General features: G+C 45.2%; 1 protein-coding gene across 1 annotated transcript in view; it reads right to left on the bottom strand.

The window, feature by feature from the left end:
* The window catches only part of Cd6 (CD6 molecule), a 38,838-nt gene extending 28,855 nt beyond the window's left edge, over positions 1–9,983 (bottom strand). Inside the window, exon 1 of the mRNA XM_041661766.1 lies at positions 9,834–9,983. Within this exon, the coding sequence (XP_041517700.1) occupies positions 9,834–9,882 (49 nt within the window). The 5' untranslated portion in view covers positions 9,883–9,983. The remainder of the gene's footprint in view (positions 1–9,833) is intronic.
* Between the last annotated feature and the right edge of the window lie 9,848 nt (positions 9,984–19,831).

Below are 19,831 nucleotides of genomic sequence, written 5' to 3'. Positions count from 1 at the left end.
ACAGAATTTTCTTCTGGATATTACTGGACTGACAGCACCATCTGAGTAAAGTCTGGAGAGCAGTAATGTGTCCTTGGTCATTTCCTGGCTTTTGGAAAGTATACTGTCATTATGCAAGAGAATGCCTTCTTCCCACTCCCCAAATCTAAAGTGTTCAACCCTAAATGCAACATTTTATATAAACACACGCGTGCGCGCGCACACACACATACACACACACACACACACACACACACACACACACACACGGCGGCCAAGGGTCAGGAGATATCTTGGAAGAGGAAGGAGAAAAACATGAAAGAGCTCGAGGATGGGAAAGTTTGTCTGAATGTGATATATCTGTTGCCACAGCGACAGTTCTTAACTCGGTTTATGTGCACAGTTACATACACAAGTAGCTATGGACACAGCAGATGTAGTCACAAACTCAAGGTGAAGCCAGCCAAAACGCCCATACAGATAGGAGAGGTGCCCCAGGTCCTCACCCTTGCTGAGGACTTGCTGGCAGCCGATGGCTTTTACAAGACATGAAATCGTTCTTCTAGCATGTGGCTGCTGTACCTTCCCCATGCATCAGTGGAGGTCCCGACACCCATGCACATACGAGCAGCACTAAGTGGACTTATTGGGCTATAAAAGGGGGCATAAAGTTGGGAGGGAGAGATATGGGGCTAACGGAGTTGGAGGAGAGACTGGAGGGATATATGTGGTCATATTTCATTGTATACAGGTATTAAGTTCTCACAGACAAAAAGACCCTAGTGCTGGCTATAATGGTACATGAATGTAGATCTAGCTACTTGGGAAACTGAGGCAGGAGGATTACTTGAGCCCAACCAGGGCAACATAGTAAGATTCTGTGACTCTGTCTCAGAAATAAAACAAAATAGCAATATAACCTAAGAAACAGAACTAAAACATATTGTAGTATTTAGAGGGAAAGAGACAGAACGTCCACAACCTGCTCTCAGACCGTTAGGAAAATGGCAATGGATAATAGAAAACTGACTCTGAGAACAAATGAGAGGACTTAATGGCTGGGAGTCTGGGTGAAGGGTTCATGGGAAGTCTTGTGTTATTAATGAAACTTTTCAGTAAGTTTCAAATTAAATGGCTATGAGAAAATTTATAAGATAGAAGAAGAGAGTAAGGAAGAGAGAAGGTAGGAAGGGACGGAGGGAGGGAGGGAGGGAGAGAATGCAAAAAATAATAAGTTAAAAAGTGTAACATGAGGGCTGGCTTGTTGGGATTTATATCCTGCCCAGTTCCCACAGCCAGTAAGCCCCCAAAGAAAATCACACAGAGAGTCTGCATTAATTATAAACTGATTGGCTCATTAACTCTGGCTTTGTATTAGCTCTTATCACTTATATTAACCCATTCTCATCTATGTTAGCCGCATAGCTTGGTACCTTTCTCATCTGAGCAGCTCACATCTTGCTTCTTCGGTGGTCTGGGCTGGACTAAGAATAATTGGGTTAATAGAAGCTACAAGAGCTAATAAGTAGCCTGAGCTAATGGGACAATCAGTTTTATAATCTTATGGAGATCTCTGTGGGATTTCCTCTGGGACTAAACGGCTGGAGGACGGGGCGGGACAGAAACTCCAACAAGCGGGCCCTCATGTTACAAAAAAGTAGCCAGAACTTGGGCTGAGTCAGCTGGTAGATGGACCGGGTAGAGGGGCTGGCCAGCAGGTTGAAGCTGAGGGTTACCTGTGTTCAAGTGAGACCAGGTTGGACCAGAGCATCCCCTAGCTATTCTGGCATGAGGATGGGGAGCTGAGCATGAGCCAGGCTCATAGGTAATGTGAGAAGAGGTCTGGGGTGGGAACTGGGAGCCGGCAGAGGTGCCTTCTCACCCTGACCTTGGACACCTCACTTCCCATTCTGGGGTTCACCTTTCCTCCTTGGGTCTCTCTGGGTTTCCTCCCGCTTAGACATCATTGTGTGTCCAGAGTCTCGTCTGGACAGAAGACGCTTCTCCAAGGAACTTAACTCTCAGGTCCAGAAAGGATACAGAGAAGGCTAGAGCGATGAGCAGGGTGGGAACTAGGTCTCTGGCGGCTCACTAATGCACTGTTACCTCTGCCCTGGCCCCCAGTCAGCCCCAGGCACCCCTCCAGGAAGAGGTAAGCACCCTAGCCAAAAGCATATTGTCTGCAGAGAAAACCCTTCCCCCTAACCCCATTGAGGAAGCAGCACCTGGTGGGGGTGAGCGGGTGACCAGGTCTGTCAGGACCTGAGGGCTCTTTGGTATCACTCTATTCTTCTGTAATGGGGGCAGACCTCTGCTCAGCTTTGTCTGAAGATAACAGCAACTTTTCTCTGACCCAGACAGAGACAGGTGACTCCTGACTGAGCTCTGAGTCTTCTTCTCTCCAGCCTGGCCCCACTCCTGAACAGCCCACGCATGCCTTCAGTCCCAAGCAGGCCCTTAGGGCATCTGGCAGCACTGTCTGCAGTCATCAGCCAGGCCAAGATTGTGAGAGTGGACTGAAAACGTGGAGGCTAGATCTTCTACGATCGCCTCATCACGAAGACTTGTGGAGACCCAGGAGCTGGGTCTCTCGCAGAGGAAATCAAGAGGTTGCTTCCCCAGGGTGAAGACCCCTGTCCCCAATCTCACATGTGTGCCAGGCCCAGCCCCACAGCTTGCTCAACAGTGGATCAGCTTCTCTGACTATTGGCATTTGTCAGGTGTTTCAAGCAGGAGGCTGTCGGGCTACCGAACCTACAAAATGGCGGGAGGAAACGTGGACCATGTTTGTTCCTCCTCTGCTGCCTCAGCCACATGGCCCCGGCCAAAGGAGCTGCGGGGCCCTCGCAGCATCCCAGGACGTCTCATAATTTTCTCAGTGTGTCACAGTTAACATTTCTCACTAGCTGGGTTGGTTGCCTAGTGAACCCCAGGGATCCACATGCCACTGCCTCCCCTGCACTGGGACTACAACTGCATATCACCATGCCAGGCTTTTGTTTTCTAACATGGGTTCTGGGGGGTCAAATGCAAATCTCCATGTTTACAAGGCAAACACCTTATTCACAGAGCCATCTCCCCAGTACCAGACATGATTTTTTTTTCCCTTAAATTTAGCATTAACCACCACTGAGACAAATTACATGATCTTCTGAGTCTCAGTTTCCCTACCTCTAAAACGGGGGTGGCTGCCCCAGAATTGTGAGTTAGTATATGATAAACACCTAAGCTGAGGCTTAGAAAATGGTTGTTGTTAGCGATGGGTGGGGGCTATAGTTCATTGGCTGGCATCTGTGGCCACAGTAGGCAAAGCTGACCTGGCATATTTCCCCACCTTCTTCATAATGAGATGACTTTTGTATCTTGTATCTTAATACAGCACAAGGTTCAATGCAGAATAAACATGCTGAGATGGAACTTCCTGCCAGGCAAGCTTCCCCTTGGCTCCTGGTGCCTCCTGAGCTTCACTTTTCTGCCTGGTCCTGGTGTTCATCTTCACTGCCAGGCAAACTCTCTTAAGGGGAGCCATGGCCGAGTAAAACAGTCACACCGTGTCTCCTGTACTGCTAAAGGCCTTCCAGAACCCTGGGACCACAGAGCTTGATAGAATGCCAATCAGGCTTCTTACGGAGAAAAGGCCCTGGGCTGCTTGGGTTCTGGCACTCACTAGCTATAGATTTTGCTAAGCCTCCATTTCTGCATCTATGAGAGAGAATTGCCTTCTGGGTAAATGAGCTCACGGTGCCGATGGCACCAGCTTAATGACTAAGTCCTCTGTACTTGTACAAGGTTAATCACCTTTGGCCTCATGTGACATATTTCTAATATAACAATTATGAACACCTCAGTTTGCTCAGGAACTTTGGATGTATTATCTAAGCTGGCTTGACCACCTAAGCATGCCGGGCATTGCTGTCTGTAGCCTGCAGGCCTACAAACAACCCTGGAGTCTTGCAGAGCTGGGATTGGGAACAAGCCTGTCTGACCCCAGGGTCCTGGCTGGAGTTGTGACACACTATGTCCGTCCTGAGGCTGGGGGTCTACTGGATCTCTGCTCTCTCAGCCTGTGATCTCCAGTGCTATACTTAGATTTTTAGATCCATCCTTAGTGCCCAATGTGTTCATTTTCCAGGGAGGAAACCAGCACCAGAGAAAAGAAGGAACTTGCCAGAGTTCATTAAGTCAAGAGCTTGTTCCCAAAACCCATCCTGATTTCACCCCCTTCAAAGACTCCCCATCTTCCCCAGGTCATAGGGAATCCGTTTCCCAGAGTCGATTGGGAGGGGACAGCTCAGCCTGCACAAGGAGCCGATTTCAATCTCCAGGCTTCATGCAAAGTAAGGGGAGCGTGGGGTATGTGTTTATAGTCCCAGCGTTGGGGAGAAAGACAGGCAGATCCCCGGAACTAGCTGGCTGGTTACCCTAATCTAATTTGTGAGTTCCAGGCCAGCCAAAGATGCTGTCTTACTAAGGCTGATGGCTGGCTACTGAGGAACTGTCTGACTCGATATATACACAAACCAGAGTTGGGTCATGGGGCATGAGTAAGGGTGTCAACCCTATTTTAAGGCTCACCAAAGAAATGCAGGAGCTTCTCAGAGCACCCTGGGACTGCCTGTTAAGGCACTCTTATATCCAGAATGTTCCAGGCAGCTGAGCAGTTTCTTCAGACTGAGTCTTGTCCAAGGGGCATAGGCCCAACCCCTCTGCCCTTTCTTTGATCACTGTTTCCAAAGTGCAAGTACACACCCAAAAGTTTGCACAAGGGCTTTGTTGGCCGCCACCTCAACACTATCATCACCGAATTGTTTCTCTTGCAGCTTGTCATGGAGGACAGGGCCTCCTGAGGGACTAGTTGTAAACATCCCTGGCACCCACAACCCCCCGCTTTAGAGGAAAGAGAGTAGCAAAGCAGATGGCTGGCGTCTAGAGTCTGGTGACATCTTTCTGTTTCCACGACATTTCTTTTTACTGACAGCACATTCAGGTGCTTTCCAATGGCTTCCCCTGTGAGCCACGTGGATTTTCTTCTATGAATAAACACGAGTCCACTTTAAAACGTCCTTTAAGAAGGGTTAAGGGGTGGAGATACTGGCAACCTGGGAATGACAGCCTTCAAGGGCTCCTCAGTGCAAGCCTCGGACCTGGCACAGGCACTAAAATTTGTAGCTTCAGTCTGTGGTCCAGGCTTGGGCAAGGTGACCTGGTCTTTTTCTGTTAGACCTGCCAGCCCTGTCCTGATCAGTCCTGATCACCTTTTCTTTCTTTCTTTCTTTCTTTCTTTCTTTCTTTCTTTCTTTCTTTCTCTCTGTCTCTGTCTCTCTCTCTCTCTCGTATGTATATGGGTGTGTCACAGTACATACATGGAGGTCAGAGAACAAGTGTGAATCTGTTCTCTCCTCCCACCATGTGGTTCCCAGGGCTCTAATTCACGTCACCAGATTTGGCTGAACCATCTTGCTGACCCCCACCAAGAGCTACTTATTCTTTTTGTCTCAGGGGAAAACTTGGATTTTTTTTTTAGCCTCAGAATCCAGCAGCCAGAGCCTGGCTTTCTCAAGAACTTTCTTGTAAGGAATGAGGCTGGTATGGGCAGCAAAGAAGGTCTTGGCAAGCCCAGAACGAGCATGGGAGCTCTCGGCAGTGTATCTTGGACCTCTCAGATCACTCTGAAACCATCTACAGCTAACTAAATGTGCCAGTACTACCCTGCAGGATGGCCACTCGTCCCTTATCAGTTGTCACCTGTGGCCAGACAGCACGAGAAGTCAGATGATGCGGAAGTCTGTCCAGTGTCACTGATACATCTGCGAGCTGTAATGCAGGCAGGAGGATGGGATATGGAATGGAATGAAAGAGTGGACACGTGAGGGATTTTAATCGCCCAGGTGAGGACACAGATATAGAAGATTAGGTTTGTGATCCATGTACCCAGAAACTGTGGGTCGAAGGACTGCCCAGTTGAAGGACAGAAAGACACAGCGTGACCATTTGCAGCACACAAGAATCATGCCTTCTATTTTTGTAAAATGACGGAAGAGCCGACCTCAACTGAATCCACCAACATGACAGATTCTCGCTGCTTGAGAAAGCCCCAACCTCCAGCAAATCTTTCCAATGAGGCTAGACCTTACATAGCATCCCTGATTAAATAAGTAGAACCTTCTAGTATTTCTAGAGGAGCGCAAAGTGAAAGTTGGGTCAACTTCTGTGCATTGGTATGTAAAAATCCCGTGTTTGTGATATTTGAGGACATGTGGTCCTCAGAACTCGTGCACACGATGGATCAGCTGCTTTCAGTTCACAGTTTAATGTAAAAGTCCAAGATAATTTGATAACATCTGCCAACCTCATTAGAATAGTTAGGAGAATCTCGCGGTCGCTTTGCTCGTGTCAGAGTCTTAGGTCTAAAAACACCCTTTCTTGGGAAGAGTTTGTTCCCTGCTGTGAAGGGGAACGGATTCACGGGTCTGAGAGTTTAGCACACACAGAACACTTGCCTAGAACCTGCAAGGACTGGAGGTCAGTGAGGGATGTGTGTGAATATTTGAACCCCTCAATTCCTAAATTCAGTTTAGAATATCAAAGAAGGGCTGGTAAGACGGTTCAATGGGCAAAGGTGCTTACAGCCAAGCCTGCAACCTGAGGTCCATTCCCAAGACCCACATGTCAGAAGGAGAAAGTCAGTTCCTAAAAGCTGTTTTCTGACCTCCATGTGTGCTGTGTCATGCATTAATATATACACACACACACACACACTATATATATATATATATATATATATATATATATATATATATATAATTTTAACTCATTTTCAGAGTTTGTTCTGTGATTTGCACTGATACATCTCAGATGGAAGTAACAGTGGCTGCCATATTGGAAAGCACAGAGCAGAGGGAATTAATTAGCTAGAATTAATTAGTAAGGGACATTTATTATTTAAAGAGGTTACTCTCTTCAGCCTGATTGATTCAGAGGCCCCTTGAAATGATCAAGCTTACAAATAAAACAAAATTTATATTTGCAAATAAGGAAAAATAGATTACTTTTTAAAAATTAAACCATTTCTGTATGTGTGGTGCTGGGTGTCAAAATGGGCATCTTGTACACACTAGACAAACGCTCAACCACTGAGTGGCATCTCCAGCCCAAAGTTCTAATATTTTAAAATAATACAAGCTGCCTTTTCAGGACACAAAAGACTTTATCCACTAACCAGGAAAGTGGGAACCAGGGAAGGATGGGAGCTCAGGCCCTGGGGAATCGGAAGCAACAATGGATGAAAACTAGTTTCATAACCCTGTCTTCCCTCTCATCAGGGCTTCTACTTTACTATCTCAGTCTCCTTCCCTTGGATGACTAGGGCTCTGAGGCACAGAACTCGGCCCGGGTAACAGGGAACATCATCGTGAACCAGAGGGTCTGTCTCTCTAAGCCGTGGTCACCCAGTAACATCCAAGCCTTAACTGGGGCCAGCTAGGCAGAGAAAGCTGTGTGGGACTGAGTGGGGAGCTAGGCACCAGGCCTAACTGAGGAGGCCTAAGAAGAGGAGAGTCCTACAGCTCTTAGGAAAGCCAGCACCTACAACTGCCAGCCCCTGACCCTCAGAATAGAACCAAACAAGGCCTGGACCCCTCAGGCTTGGACCCGTTCCCGAGCAGAGAGCACCAGAACCTCACCAGGCTTCACCCTTCTCTTCCCTTTATTCTTGCTGTTCTTCATTTTCTACCTCTTTTCTCTTAATATCCTTTCCCCAGGCACGTGTGGTCCACACAGATCCACCACCCCTGTAAGCATTTCCGTGCCCAGTCAGCAGGGCCTACCAGGTCAGGCAGAGGGGAAGGAACGTTCAAGCCCAGAACGCAGTGTCTCAGCCTCCCTAACATCAGCAGGAGAGAGACATGGGGACACCTTGGGTGCAGTTTTCCTTACACTTGCAAAGTTCATCCTCCTCAGGACATTTCTCAGTGGGACATAGACCATCAGTGACTGATGAACAAACATTGCCCAAAGAGGGGACTATTCATGCTCAGAGTGCTGGACAAGTTCAGAAGAAAATAACCACTTTTTAACCAGGATGTCTTTATCCCTCCCTCATCACCCCTTTAACTAAGAGGGAAGGTGGGTCTAGGCCTTAGGCGCCAGGAGCTTGGTTGGCCTCATTTCAATTGCCACAGGTTGGTTTTTGCCGCCATTTATTTTTAATTTCCCCTTAATTACTGGTGAATATTAAGAGTTTTCCACTTACAACATAACAAAGTTTTTTGAGTGGTTTGCTTTGTTTGTTTGTTTGTTTTTTAAAAAAACTAAACTTGTATTGGTAACAATAAGAAAGTCAACTGACATCGGCAATCAGCACGGGGACAGGAAGAAGCCAGGGGGACATTGACACAGGGACCGGCGACAGGAGGGAGCTGGGGGGACACTGACACAGGGACAGGGGGACAGGAGGGAGCTGGAGGTACTGATTCCGTGCAGGAGGCAGGCACAGCACACACCGACGGAGACTCTCTGGACCGGCCTGCTGCGGAGATCTTGCCTTCCCATGGGCATCACCCTGGACCCTTCTCCTCAGACCTAGGACCAGCCACCTCAGCCTCAGCACAAAGGGCTCCTGTATCCACCCGGCTCAGCCCCAGCCCTCACTCCTACTGGGAGGCAGTGGAAAGAGAAGGAGCTGGTTCGTTTGAAGCCCCAGTCTGGGCTACTAGCAGTCCTTTTGCTTTAGGACTTAATCCTGAGCCTGTACCGGGCCTCTTAGGAAGGTCAGGGATGGTGGCACTGACGGACAGGAAGAGGCAGGAGGCCTTTCACCAGCTGCAGTCCGCCTGGGCAGAGGGCAGCTGAGTCCCGAGAGTAAGCACTTTGGGAATGGCTGGTCAAGAAAGGACAGCCAGACCCAGGCCCCACCTGTGCAAGATGTGAAAGTCCCTCTTCCAGAGTAAAATGACTTTCTCCCTAAGCCAATCTGACACCAGGAAGCTTAGAGAACATGGCCACAGATCCAGACAGAGAAGAGACAATTCTTTGGATATCCCTGAGTGCTCACAACCTCTGAAGCCAGCCGGCTATCACTACGGCTCTGCCCGGGCTCCCCTGCTGTAGGGCAGACCTAACTCCTTAGGCCGTAAATCTGTTTCTATACCATCTTCCTCCCCCAGATGTAAGTCCCAGAAAGTGCAGGAACTCTGAGTCTCTGGACTGTTGCCTGTTCCAGTAACTTGGCCTCCATTCTCTACTGTACCTCACAAGTGTCTGGTGATTCCAGGCCTTTGCCCCCGAACTCTGGCCCAGGAGCCCAGAATACCTCAGCACTCAGAGGATAACTTGGGACCTCAAGAGCCTTCCTGATCACTTGTATCTCAAATTAATCCAAGAGGATGAACTGAAGTCACCAAGAATGACAGTCTAAGGGTCCCCTGGGTCTCCCTGGGTTCTGCCTCCAGTCCCGGGGAGCCCTACCCTGGGGCTTAACATGGGGCTTAACCGATGTCGGTTGGTCCTGTTTCTCAAAGGAGTGGTTCCTTCCTTCCTGTGAAATGGTAAGAAGGCGTATGGGGGGACTTCCTGAGCCTACGGGTGGGTGGTGGTGTGCTCCCCTCCCCAGGCCTAGGACCCTAGTCAGGCACAAAGCTTGTTCATCTCACTCCCAGGAGGCCTTTCAGGATGAGAGCACCATCCAGCCCATTCTGGTCCCTTACGGGGTCCCCGTGTCATCTCAAGCCCCAAGGTGTTGTCTTAACACCAGTTAAGGTCTTAACTTAAAGGCTCTACAAAGGTGGCCACGAGGAAACAGCTAGCAAGAGGTCAAGCTCTCAGGACCCAGGCCCTCTAGCATAAGTGAGATCTACCTGAGAGAGCCGCTGTCAGCAGTCCAGCGATCCCAACGAGGAGCCACATGTCTGGTGCCTTCTCCAGCTGCTACACACGCCTGCCTGTAGGAAGTGCCATCCTGGTGCGGGGAGGCAGCCGTGCCCTGGTGGCCTCTCTCACCCGCGTTGCCCTTTCTCTTCTTGTTCTCCTTTGTGCCTCTCTCTCTCTCTCTCTCTCTCTCTCTCTCTCTCTCTCTCTCTCTCTCTCCTACACACAGGCCCAGCCTGCCGTGAGTATCTTACACCTCTACTTTCTGCTTGTGGTTTTGGTCGCCAGGAAGCCAGGTCTGTTGTTACAAGAGGTGGGGTGGGGGAACCCAGGCTGCCTGTCATAAGCCCACCAACCCAGGTGAACCCCTAAGAGTCCCAATTACGTGTCCAATGTGCACATCCCCAGGGGGCTTCCAAGAAAGACCAAGAGGCTGTGCCTTGTTCCCGTGAGCCGAGAGACAGCTCCTTCCAGAGGTGTCCAGCAAAGAGTGCTAGTAGAAGAGCGAATTCATGGCCCCCTGCTGCCCCGCCCACAGAATCCAGCTCTCATGGGGTTCCAAGGTTTGTGTTTTCCTTGGGGGTGTAGTGATGAAGAGGCAGAAGGATAGCATCTTAATGCACTTTTCACTTGTGTGTGTGTGCACATGCGTGCGTGTGTGTGTGCGTGTGCATGTGTGTGTGCGTGTGCGTGTGTGTGTGCACTGCAAGTGTGTATGTGCATTGTGAGTGTGTGTGCATTGTGTGTGTGTGTACATGCATGTGTGTACATTGCAAGTGTGTGTGTGTAAGATGTGTCTTGTGGCGAGCAGGGGAGCTGAAGCTAATGCTGGGAACCTTCTTCAGTTGTTTTCCATTTCATTTTTTGAGGTTGGGTCTCTCACTGAACACAGAGCTCGCAGTTCCATTGGTCTCTCTAGCCAGTTTCTCCTGGAGGTCCCCATGTCTGCCTCCCAGGTTCTGGGCTTACAGGAGGCTGTCCTGGCATGACTGCCGGACTTTTACATAGGTTCTGAAGATCTGGTTCTCCTGCTTCCATGGCACACTACTGAGTCATCTCTCCAGTCCTGGGATGCAGTTTTGAGAAGCAAGGACCCAAGCCCATCCCAGGTGGTAGTTGCACAGAGGTGATATGGAATCTGAACCCTCACCTTTGAGGACTGGCTGTTCATGGCCCGAGAAGTGGATGAGAGGATGAGCGAGTTTTCAGCAGATGGCCACGGGGAGAGACTGCTGGGTAAGGAAAAGATTCAGGGAAGAAACAGCCGGAGTGGAGAGGACTAGGTTGCCTGGGAGACAAAGAATTATGCTCAGGAGGAGGCTGGGACTGTGTGTGGTTAGCTCACCAATGTGCTCCCCTTGGAACACACAGTAGCTGCTAAATAAATTTTGTTGAAAGAATGAAGGAATGGATTATTCCAGTCTCTAAGCTGAACCCTAGGATCTAGAAAGGGACTGATTCCAACCTTGCCCCATACGATGGCATTTTCAGGTTTTCCGCTCTCTCCGTTCTAGTTTGGTTTCTTCACTTGTGTGATGGAGAGGATTTCTCCCTCCAGTATGAGTGTCCTACCATCTGAAGGAACATTTGCTGTGGCACTTTGGAAGCCATAGAGAACCAGGCCCCTCCCACAGTGAGACCCCGCCCAGCCCAGAGGGAGAGAGGGGCGGGAACTGATTCTGGCATCAGCTAAGGGCACCCTCTAGTGGAGAGTCTCCCACAGCACAAGATGCCCCTGGACATATAGAGCTTTGTCTGGTTTCCAGATTCCATTCCACTCGTGGCAGGAGTCTTGGGAGTGTGCTATCTCGGAGTCGCTCCGCGGGAAGAGAAGAGATGGAACAACTTCCCTGCCTTCAGGAAGCATACAATTCACAGCAAGGGTGAGATGGCTCAGCGAGTAAAGGAGCCCATCACGTGGTAGGAGAAAACTGACTTCTGCAGGTTTCCCTCTGACCTCTACATACTCATGAACACAGGCAGGCAGCTATGTGTTCATACACACACACACACACACACACACACACACACACACACACACTTTTAAAAATAAATTAGTGGATCCAAAAACTACAATGGAAATGGATTCATCTCTAAACCCAAATGAAATCAGGGAAGACAAAAGAAAAAGCTGGAATAGAAAGGAGGAGCAGTTTTCAGTGGCAGAGGTAGGTACAGGGCAGGGGGGAAGGGTGTTTCTAGCAGGGGACACTGGGTACCTCAAGGCAGGACAACAGGAGGTGAGTGTTACTGTGGCTTCCTAGGACACGATACATTGTAAACCGCTCTTGCTTTGTGGGCTTTAAGATCAGAGCAGGAAGCCAAAAGATATGTCCAGTAGGGTGCTCAGACCAATGACGTCATGTTTATTTATAACTATTGGAACCAAGACCTTTGGATTTCAATTTGCAAGGGACACAGAGGGGCTCTCTGTGGTTGAGGAATCCAGGTGCCTTTCACTATCTCTCCACTGACCTTGGCCCAGCAAAATGAGAAAGAGAAGCGTGTCTAAGCAGAAGGAAAAGGATGCCCACAGAAGTAACCCACTTCTGTATGCTGCAGGGAAGGTTGGATGTTACCATTCCGAAAGTGGTGGTTGCCACCCTCCCCTGCCTCGTCTAACCTCCACACATGTGCTCAGTCCATTCCCACAATAAATAAGTAAATGCAAACACACACACACACACACACACACACACACACACGTTTCAGACAAGAGAGGGTTGGGAAATGTAGAATTTACAATCATCATGACTTGCTCAAGAAAGCTTTCAGTCACCATAGACAGACAAAATACAATATTCCGTGATACAACCAGATTTAACCAATACCTATCCACAAATCCAGCCCTACAAAAAGTACTAGAAGGAAAACTCCCACCCAAAGAAGTTAGCTATACCCACAAAACACAGGCTATATATGATCTCATAGCAGCAAATACCAAAGAAGGAAAACACACACAATGTCAACAACAACAACAAAAATAGCAGGAACTAGCAATCACTGGTCATTAATATCCCTTAATATAAATGGACTCAATTTTCCTATAAAAAGACACAGGCTAACAGATTGTATATGAAAACAGAATCCATCCTTCTGCTGTATACAAGAAACACATCTCAACCTGAAAGACAGACTTTATCTCAGAGTAAAAGATTGGAAAAAGAATTTCCAGTCAAATGGACCTAAGAAACAAGTTGGTGTACCTATCCTAATATCTAAAAAAAAAATAGACTTCAAACTAAAATCAAACAAAAGAGATAAAGAAGGACATTTCATATTCATCACAAGAAAAATCTATCAAGAGGAAATCTCAATTCTGAACATCTATGCCCCAAATAAAAGGGCACCCACATTTGTAAAAGAAACACTACTAAATCACACATTAAACCCCACACACCAATAGTGGGAGACTTCAACACCCCATTCTCACCACAGGACTGCCAGACAGAAATGACTGAGAAATGAGGAAACTAACAGATATTATGACTCAAATGGACTTAATAGACATCTATAGAACATTCCATCCAAATATATAAGAACATGCCTTCTTCCCAGCACCTCATGGAACCTTCTCTAAAATTGACAACATACACAGTAGGTAACAAAACAAACCCTCAACAGATACAAAAAACTTGGAATGCACTCTGAAATGCTCGGCACCTTTGTGCTGGCTCCTTTTGTCAACTCGACAGAAGCTGCAGTCATCTAAGGGAAGGAAACCTCAACTGGTAAATTGCCTCCGTAAGATGGGGAATTTTCTTAATTAGTGAAGTGGGAAAACTCAGTCATTTATGGGTGGTGCCATCCCTGGGCTGGTGGTACTGGGCACCATAAGAAAGCAGACCAAGTAAGCCATGAGGAGCAAGCCAGTAAGCAGCACCCTCCCCATGGTCTCTGTATCAGCTCCGGTCTCCAGGTTCCTGCCTGATTTGAGTTCCAGCCTTAGCTTCCCTCAGTGGACTGCGATTCAGAATATAGGAGTCAAATAGACCCTTTCCACCCCAAGTTGCTTTTGTTCATAGTGTTTCATCATAATAACCCCACCTAGGACAATCTTCTTTCCATTCTGTTACATGTAGTCCTAGAAAGATGTGTGACCATGGCCTGTGGTTGTTTTGTGTGTGTGATGTATATGTGTGTGTAGTTGAACATGTCTGCCTCTCCCCGCTGTGTGTGTGTGTTTAAAAAAAAAATGGAGGTCAACCTCAGTTGTCTTCCTCAGTCACTCACCACCTTACTTTTCTAGACAGGGTCTCTCACTAAACCCTGGCTAGAGATCACCAATTCTGCTCACCTTGCTGGCAGCAAGTCCTGGGGATCGTGTCTCCACTTCCCCAGCTCTGGGATTAAAGGAACATAGCGCTATACTCACTTTCTATGTGGTTTCTGAAGATTTAAACTCAGCTTCTCATGTTTGCATTACGAGCATTTTACCCACTGAGGCATCTCTCCAGGTCCTGGATTGTGAGTTCATACTATGAGCAGTGCGAACAATTTCCCTGCGGACATTACATAAAACCAGCTGTCACTCCTGTTTGCTCCCTCTGTGTAGTGGAATCCGGTGGCTACAGGGAGTTTTTGAGATTGCCAGGCCCATGGCAGCTTGAACCACCAGTGCTTTTGATCCAGGCCAACTATGCCAGTGGAAAAAGAAAAGCAACTCATGGTCTGACATGGCTATGAAAATAATTTTGACTTCATGAGCTCCTGCAGAGCTCCTTGGGACTGAGAAAGGCTGTGGTCAGAGGTGAAACCTGGCACCTCTTCTTAGAACCTAGTTCCTAGTTCCATAGAATAGCCAGAGGTGTGCAGGTCCCCTTTCGACACAGCCTAGGGCCAGTGCTCTTCCCCACCGGATCCCAAGGCTCTCTAAACCCTTATTACTCATCACTGATCTTTTGAATTGTGCAGCTGCTGGACCCAGCACTCCCCACAGAGCCCTGAACAACCCTCGGAAGGACTCTGAGATAATCGAAGCCTTGGCGCCACAACAGAGTGAGCTCTGGGAAATTCGAGGGAAACACAACCCTCCATGTACTTAGGAAATGCCTTGATTTATGACTTTCTTTTGTTCTGCAACTATGACAATTTCATGGAACTGTATAACCTTGGACTTTAAAAAGACACTTGTAGCTTCTCACTGGGGTCACAGAACCAAATAATTCTCTGTGGCCATAACTAGTTAGAAGTTTTGTTCCCTGTGGTGTTTTTTAACCAAGTTGCTTCTGGTTAACAGACTTCAGTGGTCTGCTCCATGTCATTTGTGCGATTCTAGAACCCAACATTTTGTGCACAATTCTGGAAAGACACCTCAGTCACTGGCAACTTTTTTCGGCTGGTTCTGGCCAGTCTGTAAGTTTATCTCTGGTTTCTGTATCTGGTGTCTGGACAAACAGGAGGCGCAATAGAGAGCTGGTGAACGCACTGTTGAGCTTTGAGCCAGAGGGGCAACGGAGGATGCTTTGACCCCTCTTCAGGTCTTTGAGTCACTCGGGATTCTGTGGCCTTTCGGGACTGGTTTGGGATTACGTGGTCCTGTGTGCAGCGTTCTTCCTTCCATCTGTCTCATCAACTTTGTTTTATTGTCCTGTTGTCTACTGTCAGTCTCCTTATGGTAATTGTCAATAAATTAATGTCTACCACGGACCAAGCTTCCTCTGAACCTCAGGCTCCTTTGGATCTTGTTCTCTCTTTGTTCCAGGGTTTCAGGAACTCAACCGTAGTTTCTGCTAGCCTTCTCTGCCCCTCACTGTCTCAGGTGCCCGGGGCCCCACTTCCTGAAATACCAGCTGGAGAAAATAAGAAAAGTTTCGTTTGGTTTAAATGCATGAATATGGCCATTAAATGTTTGTCTTTAAATGTATGAGTCAACTACGTTCAATGTGTTCTGGCTGCAGCCCTTACTTCCTGCCCAAGCTCAGAATTTATCTCTGGGGTGCTCTGGTAATTGGATCTGATGTAATAAGGATCCAAATGTCAAAAATTGTTTTATGCTGTTAAAGAACTGGCTCTAAAGTTGGAATAAGATTTTTGTGTAATTCCTGTCCTGTCTTAAGACAAATATAAAAAGACAGACATAAAAAGATAGGATCTAAAACAGTGCTTATTTGATGAGATATTAAGGTTGCATCTCTATGCTTTTATATACAAAACTATACCTGGCTCTGGCAGCTAACGCTGTAATTTAAGCATCACTCAGGTGATAATGGTTTTAAAGGCATAAAGAGACCATGGGGAACAGGCTGAGATCTAGAAGGCAGGCTATGTATATGCTGCTGCCGAGGGGACCAAAGAGGTGCTCTCAAGTCCCTTGAGAGAACCCAAAAGACTGACTAAATCCCAGGCACAGAGCTGCAGATTGTTTGCACGTTTGGAGCTTGGTTTTGCCTTATGTCGGTTGAGGCTGTGCTCTGTTTCCCCTCTTTAAATAAATAAATAAATAAAAACCAAAACTAGATATTTTAAAGAAATAACTTTAACATATAAGTTTATAATGCTATGAAACATTTTAAAAATTATATTTTATTAATACTGGAAAAGTATCTTAGAAATTTACTAAGATAACTAATTGTCCGATACTTGAGCTATTATACAACATATTTAAAAGTTAATAAAAGATGGTAACCCAAGCCATCTGACAACTTGAAAGTACTGGCTTAGGAAATGTCTCTCCTTAGTTAAGGTTTATTCATGCTAACAAAAACTGACTTAGAAATATATGCCTAGCCTTCTTGTTTTTGCTAGCGTTTTTAAGCTATAACTATTTTGATGAACTGAGTCATGCAGAGAATTGTTATGTTCCATTATAATACACTATATAAAGATAAAAAATAATATCTTAAGATTATGCTATAAGTTCTTATCTCAGGACTTGTAGATTGTTCCTTGGGTATGGTATAAAATCTATGTAATTTATAACAAAATTTGGCTTTAAACTTACAACAAAGGATTTATAATTAAAATTATATACATGGATATATATATGCACACACACATATATGGTTCAACTCCTGTTTAAGATATATATATGCACATATATTACTTGAATTTAACTCTCTATATTATATATATATCTAAATAGATAGATATAAGCTGGATTTAATTCTACATATATGTGCTTATAACTTAGATCCAACTATTATTTTTAAAAACATGTTTTAAATAGCTACCACATGGCTCTCCTCCATCCTGGCTGGTGATCTCATCAGGATGTAGGCGGCCACATGGCTGGCCACCATCTTTGCAAAAGTTAGAGAATAAATATCATGACACTTCTTAGTCCTAATGAGTTTCCTGCTCATTGTGTCTCCTTTTAAATTAAGGAAATAACAAATCTCAGATATTTGAAGTTGATACTTTTATATAATAAAAATATAAGGTTAGATTTATTACAACATACTGAATATATAATTCAACTCTGATCTAAAATATACTCTATGTGATGCTAAAAATTTAAAGTTATAAAGATCTATTTATCTTAACAAAAGCTGACTTAGAGATTTGCGCCTAAATACTTGTGTCTTTGCCAAGTGTTCAACACCAAGCTTCTAGAGGATCTAGATGAATGGCAATATATGTTTAATAAATAAGATATTTGATAAATGAAATAAATTCTATATGTTATATCTTACGTATTCCATAATAGTTTCTGGTCCCCCAACAGGGTCCTTTTCCCAGGGCTGCATCAGTAGCCCTCCTATACAGAAATGATAGAGAAGCAGAGAGGGAAATCAGAGAAACATCACCTTTCCCGATAGCCACAAATAGCATAAAGTATCACGGGGTAACTCTAACCACACAAAGACTCAACCAAGAAAGAGAATTACAGACCGATCTTGCTCATGAACATCGTTGCAACAATTCTCAATAAAATACTGGCAAACCGAATCCAAGAAAATATCAAAAAATTATCCATTACGATCAAGTAGGCCTCATCCAAGAGATGCAGGGCTGGTTCAACATATGAAAATCTATCAATGTAATTCATCATATGAATAAACTGAAAGAAAAAAAATATGATCATTTCATTAGATGATGAAAAAGCATTTGACAAAATTCAACTGAAAAAGCATTTGACAAAATTCAACACCCCTTTATGATAAAGGTCTTGGAGAGACTAGGGATACAATGTTCATACCTAAATATAATAAAAGCAATATACAGCAAGTCGACAGCTAATATCAAATTAAATGGAGAGAAACTCAAAGCCATCCCACTAAAATCAGGAACACAATAAGGCTGTCCACTCTCTCCATACCTCTTCAATATAGTGCTTGAAGTTCTAGCAATAGCAATAAGACAACATAAGGAGATCAAGGGGATTCGAATTGGAAAGGAAGAAGTCAAACTTTCATTATTTGCTGATGATATGATAGTGTACATAAGCGACCCCAAAAACCCTACCAAAGAACTCCTCCAGCTGATAAACACCTTTAGTAATGTGGCAGGATACAAGATCAACTCCAAAAAGTCAGTAGCCCTCCTATACACAGTAAGTCTTTTTTAAAATAGATTTGGGAGCTACTTGATTTGTATGTCTATTTATTTAGGTAAAATTAATCCTTCTCGGAAATCTGATGGTATTTGATGACTAGGCTAATGATGGCTTTGTCAGGTTTTGGCTGCCTTCTCGGTTCCCTTTGTATGTAAAGTTCAGGGCAGAAGTCTCTCTCTTTCTTTTTCTCTCTCTCCTTCCTACTGCTAGACTTAGAAACACAGTTTACCTTGTTACCAGAGTTAGAGAAGACATAAGCTCACAAAACAGATTTCAATGTAATTTTTTTTCATTCTTTTATTAAAAGGAACTCAATTAACAATGATTGCTCTCAGCAATCAATCACCTGTGTCTCCTGGTAAATAATAATAAAAATAACATAAACTGTATGAGTACAAATTAGAAAGACATAAATAATGTAAGACATATAATAAAATAAAAAATATTTCTATTTCTTTCCCTCTCTATGCTATTGTTACGCTAAGATTTCTGAAGTTCAGAGTTTTAACATTGATCAGTTTTAATAGGAATTCCAATAAGAGTTCTAATAAGCTGACAGAGCACTGACTCTCTTCTCCCATGTCCTCTCCAGCATTTGCTGTCAGATTTCTTGATGACAGCCATTCTGACTAGGGTGAGGTGTGGTCTCAAAGTAGTTTAAATTTGCATTTATCTGACGACTGGGGATGTTGAACTCTTTCAAGAACAGTTATTGGCTACTTTCTTTTTTCTTGTTTTGAAACAGTTCATGTGATGATTGAGGAGGATTATTATTAACATCTTGGCATTTCATTTCTTCCTTGGCATTTAACTATATGTAAATTCTAGATCTCGGTTCTTTGTCTGAAGTGTAGTTGGTAAAGACTGTCTCCCATTCCTTGGGCTGTCTGTTTGCTCTGCTGATGGTTTCCTTCAAGTTGTCTGTCGGCACTTGGGGCAAGTCCCTGTGCTACTGATGCTCTGCTCAGAGCGTCCTGCCTGCCCCAGTGTCACAAAGAGTGATGCCTATGCTTTCATCTAGAAGTGTGAGCATTTGGGGATTTAAATTAATATCTTTGATCCATTTCCAACTGAGTTTTTCATAAGATGAGAGATTTGAATCTAATTTCATTATTCTGTAGGTGGATATCAACTCTGTCACAGTGTTTTTTGTAGTTGGTAAGTGTATAAAAAGTAAATGATAGAGAAAGTGTAAAACCCTAACTAGAACTCCATATCTTCCAAACAGCCATTCTAGCTAGACAGAAGTTCATTGAGATGTATGGAGTTTGTGACTGGGCAAGCATTTGTTTAAGTGACTACTTGGATCTAGCTGTGCGGTGTATTTTATTTCTGAGTGTATTACAGCAAAGTGATTTTTATTTATAAAAAAAGAAAAGAAGGCTAGGTAGTTAAGCATGGGTCTGTGAGGAAGCCAGCAAACATTGTTCTTCCCGTTTTTCCTGACCTCTCTCATTGATGGGCTGTGACTTGTAAGCTGAAACAGTCCTT

This window comes from Microtus oregoni, unplaced genomic scaffold (genome assembly GCF_018167655.1).
Source record: "Microtus oregoni isolate MIOR12 unplaced genomic scaffold, Mior012 000012F_ref0000307, whole genome shotgun sequence".
Taxonomy (NCBI): Eukaryota; Metazoa; Chordata; class Mammalia; order Rodentia; family Cricetidae; genus Microtus; species Microtus oregoni.
This window is presented reverse-complemented; position numbering and strand designations above follow the sequence as displayed.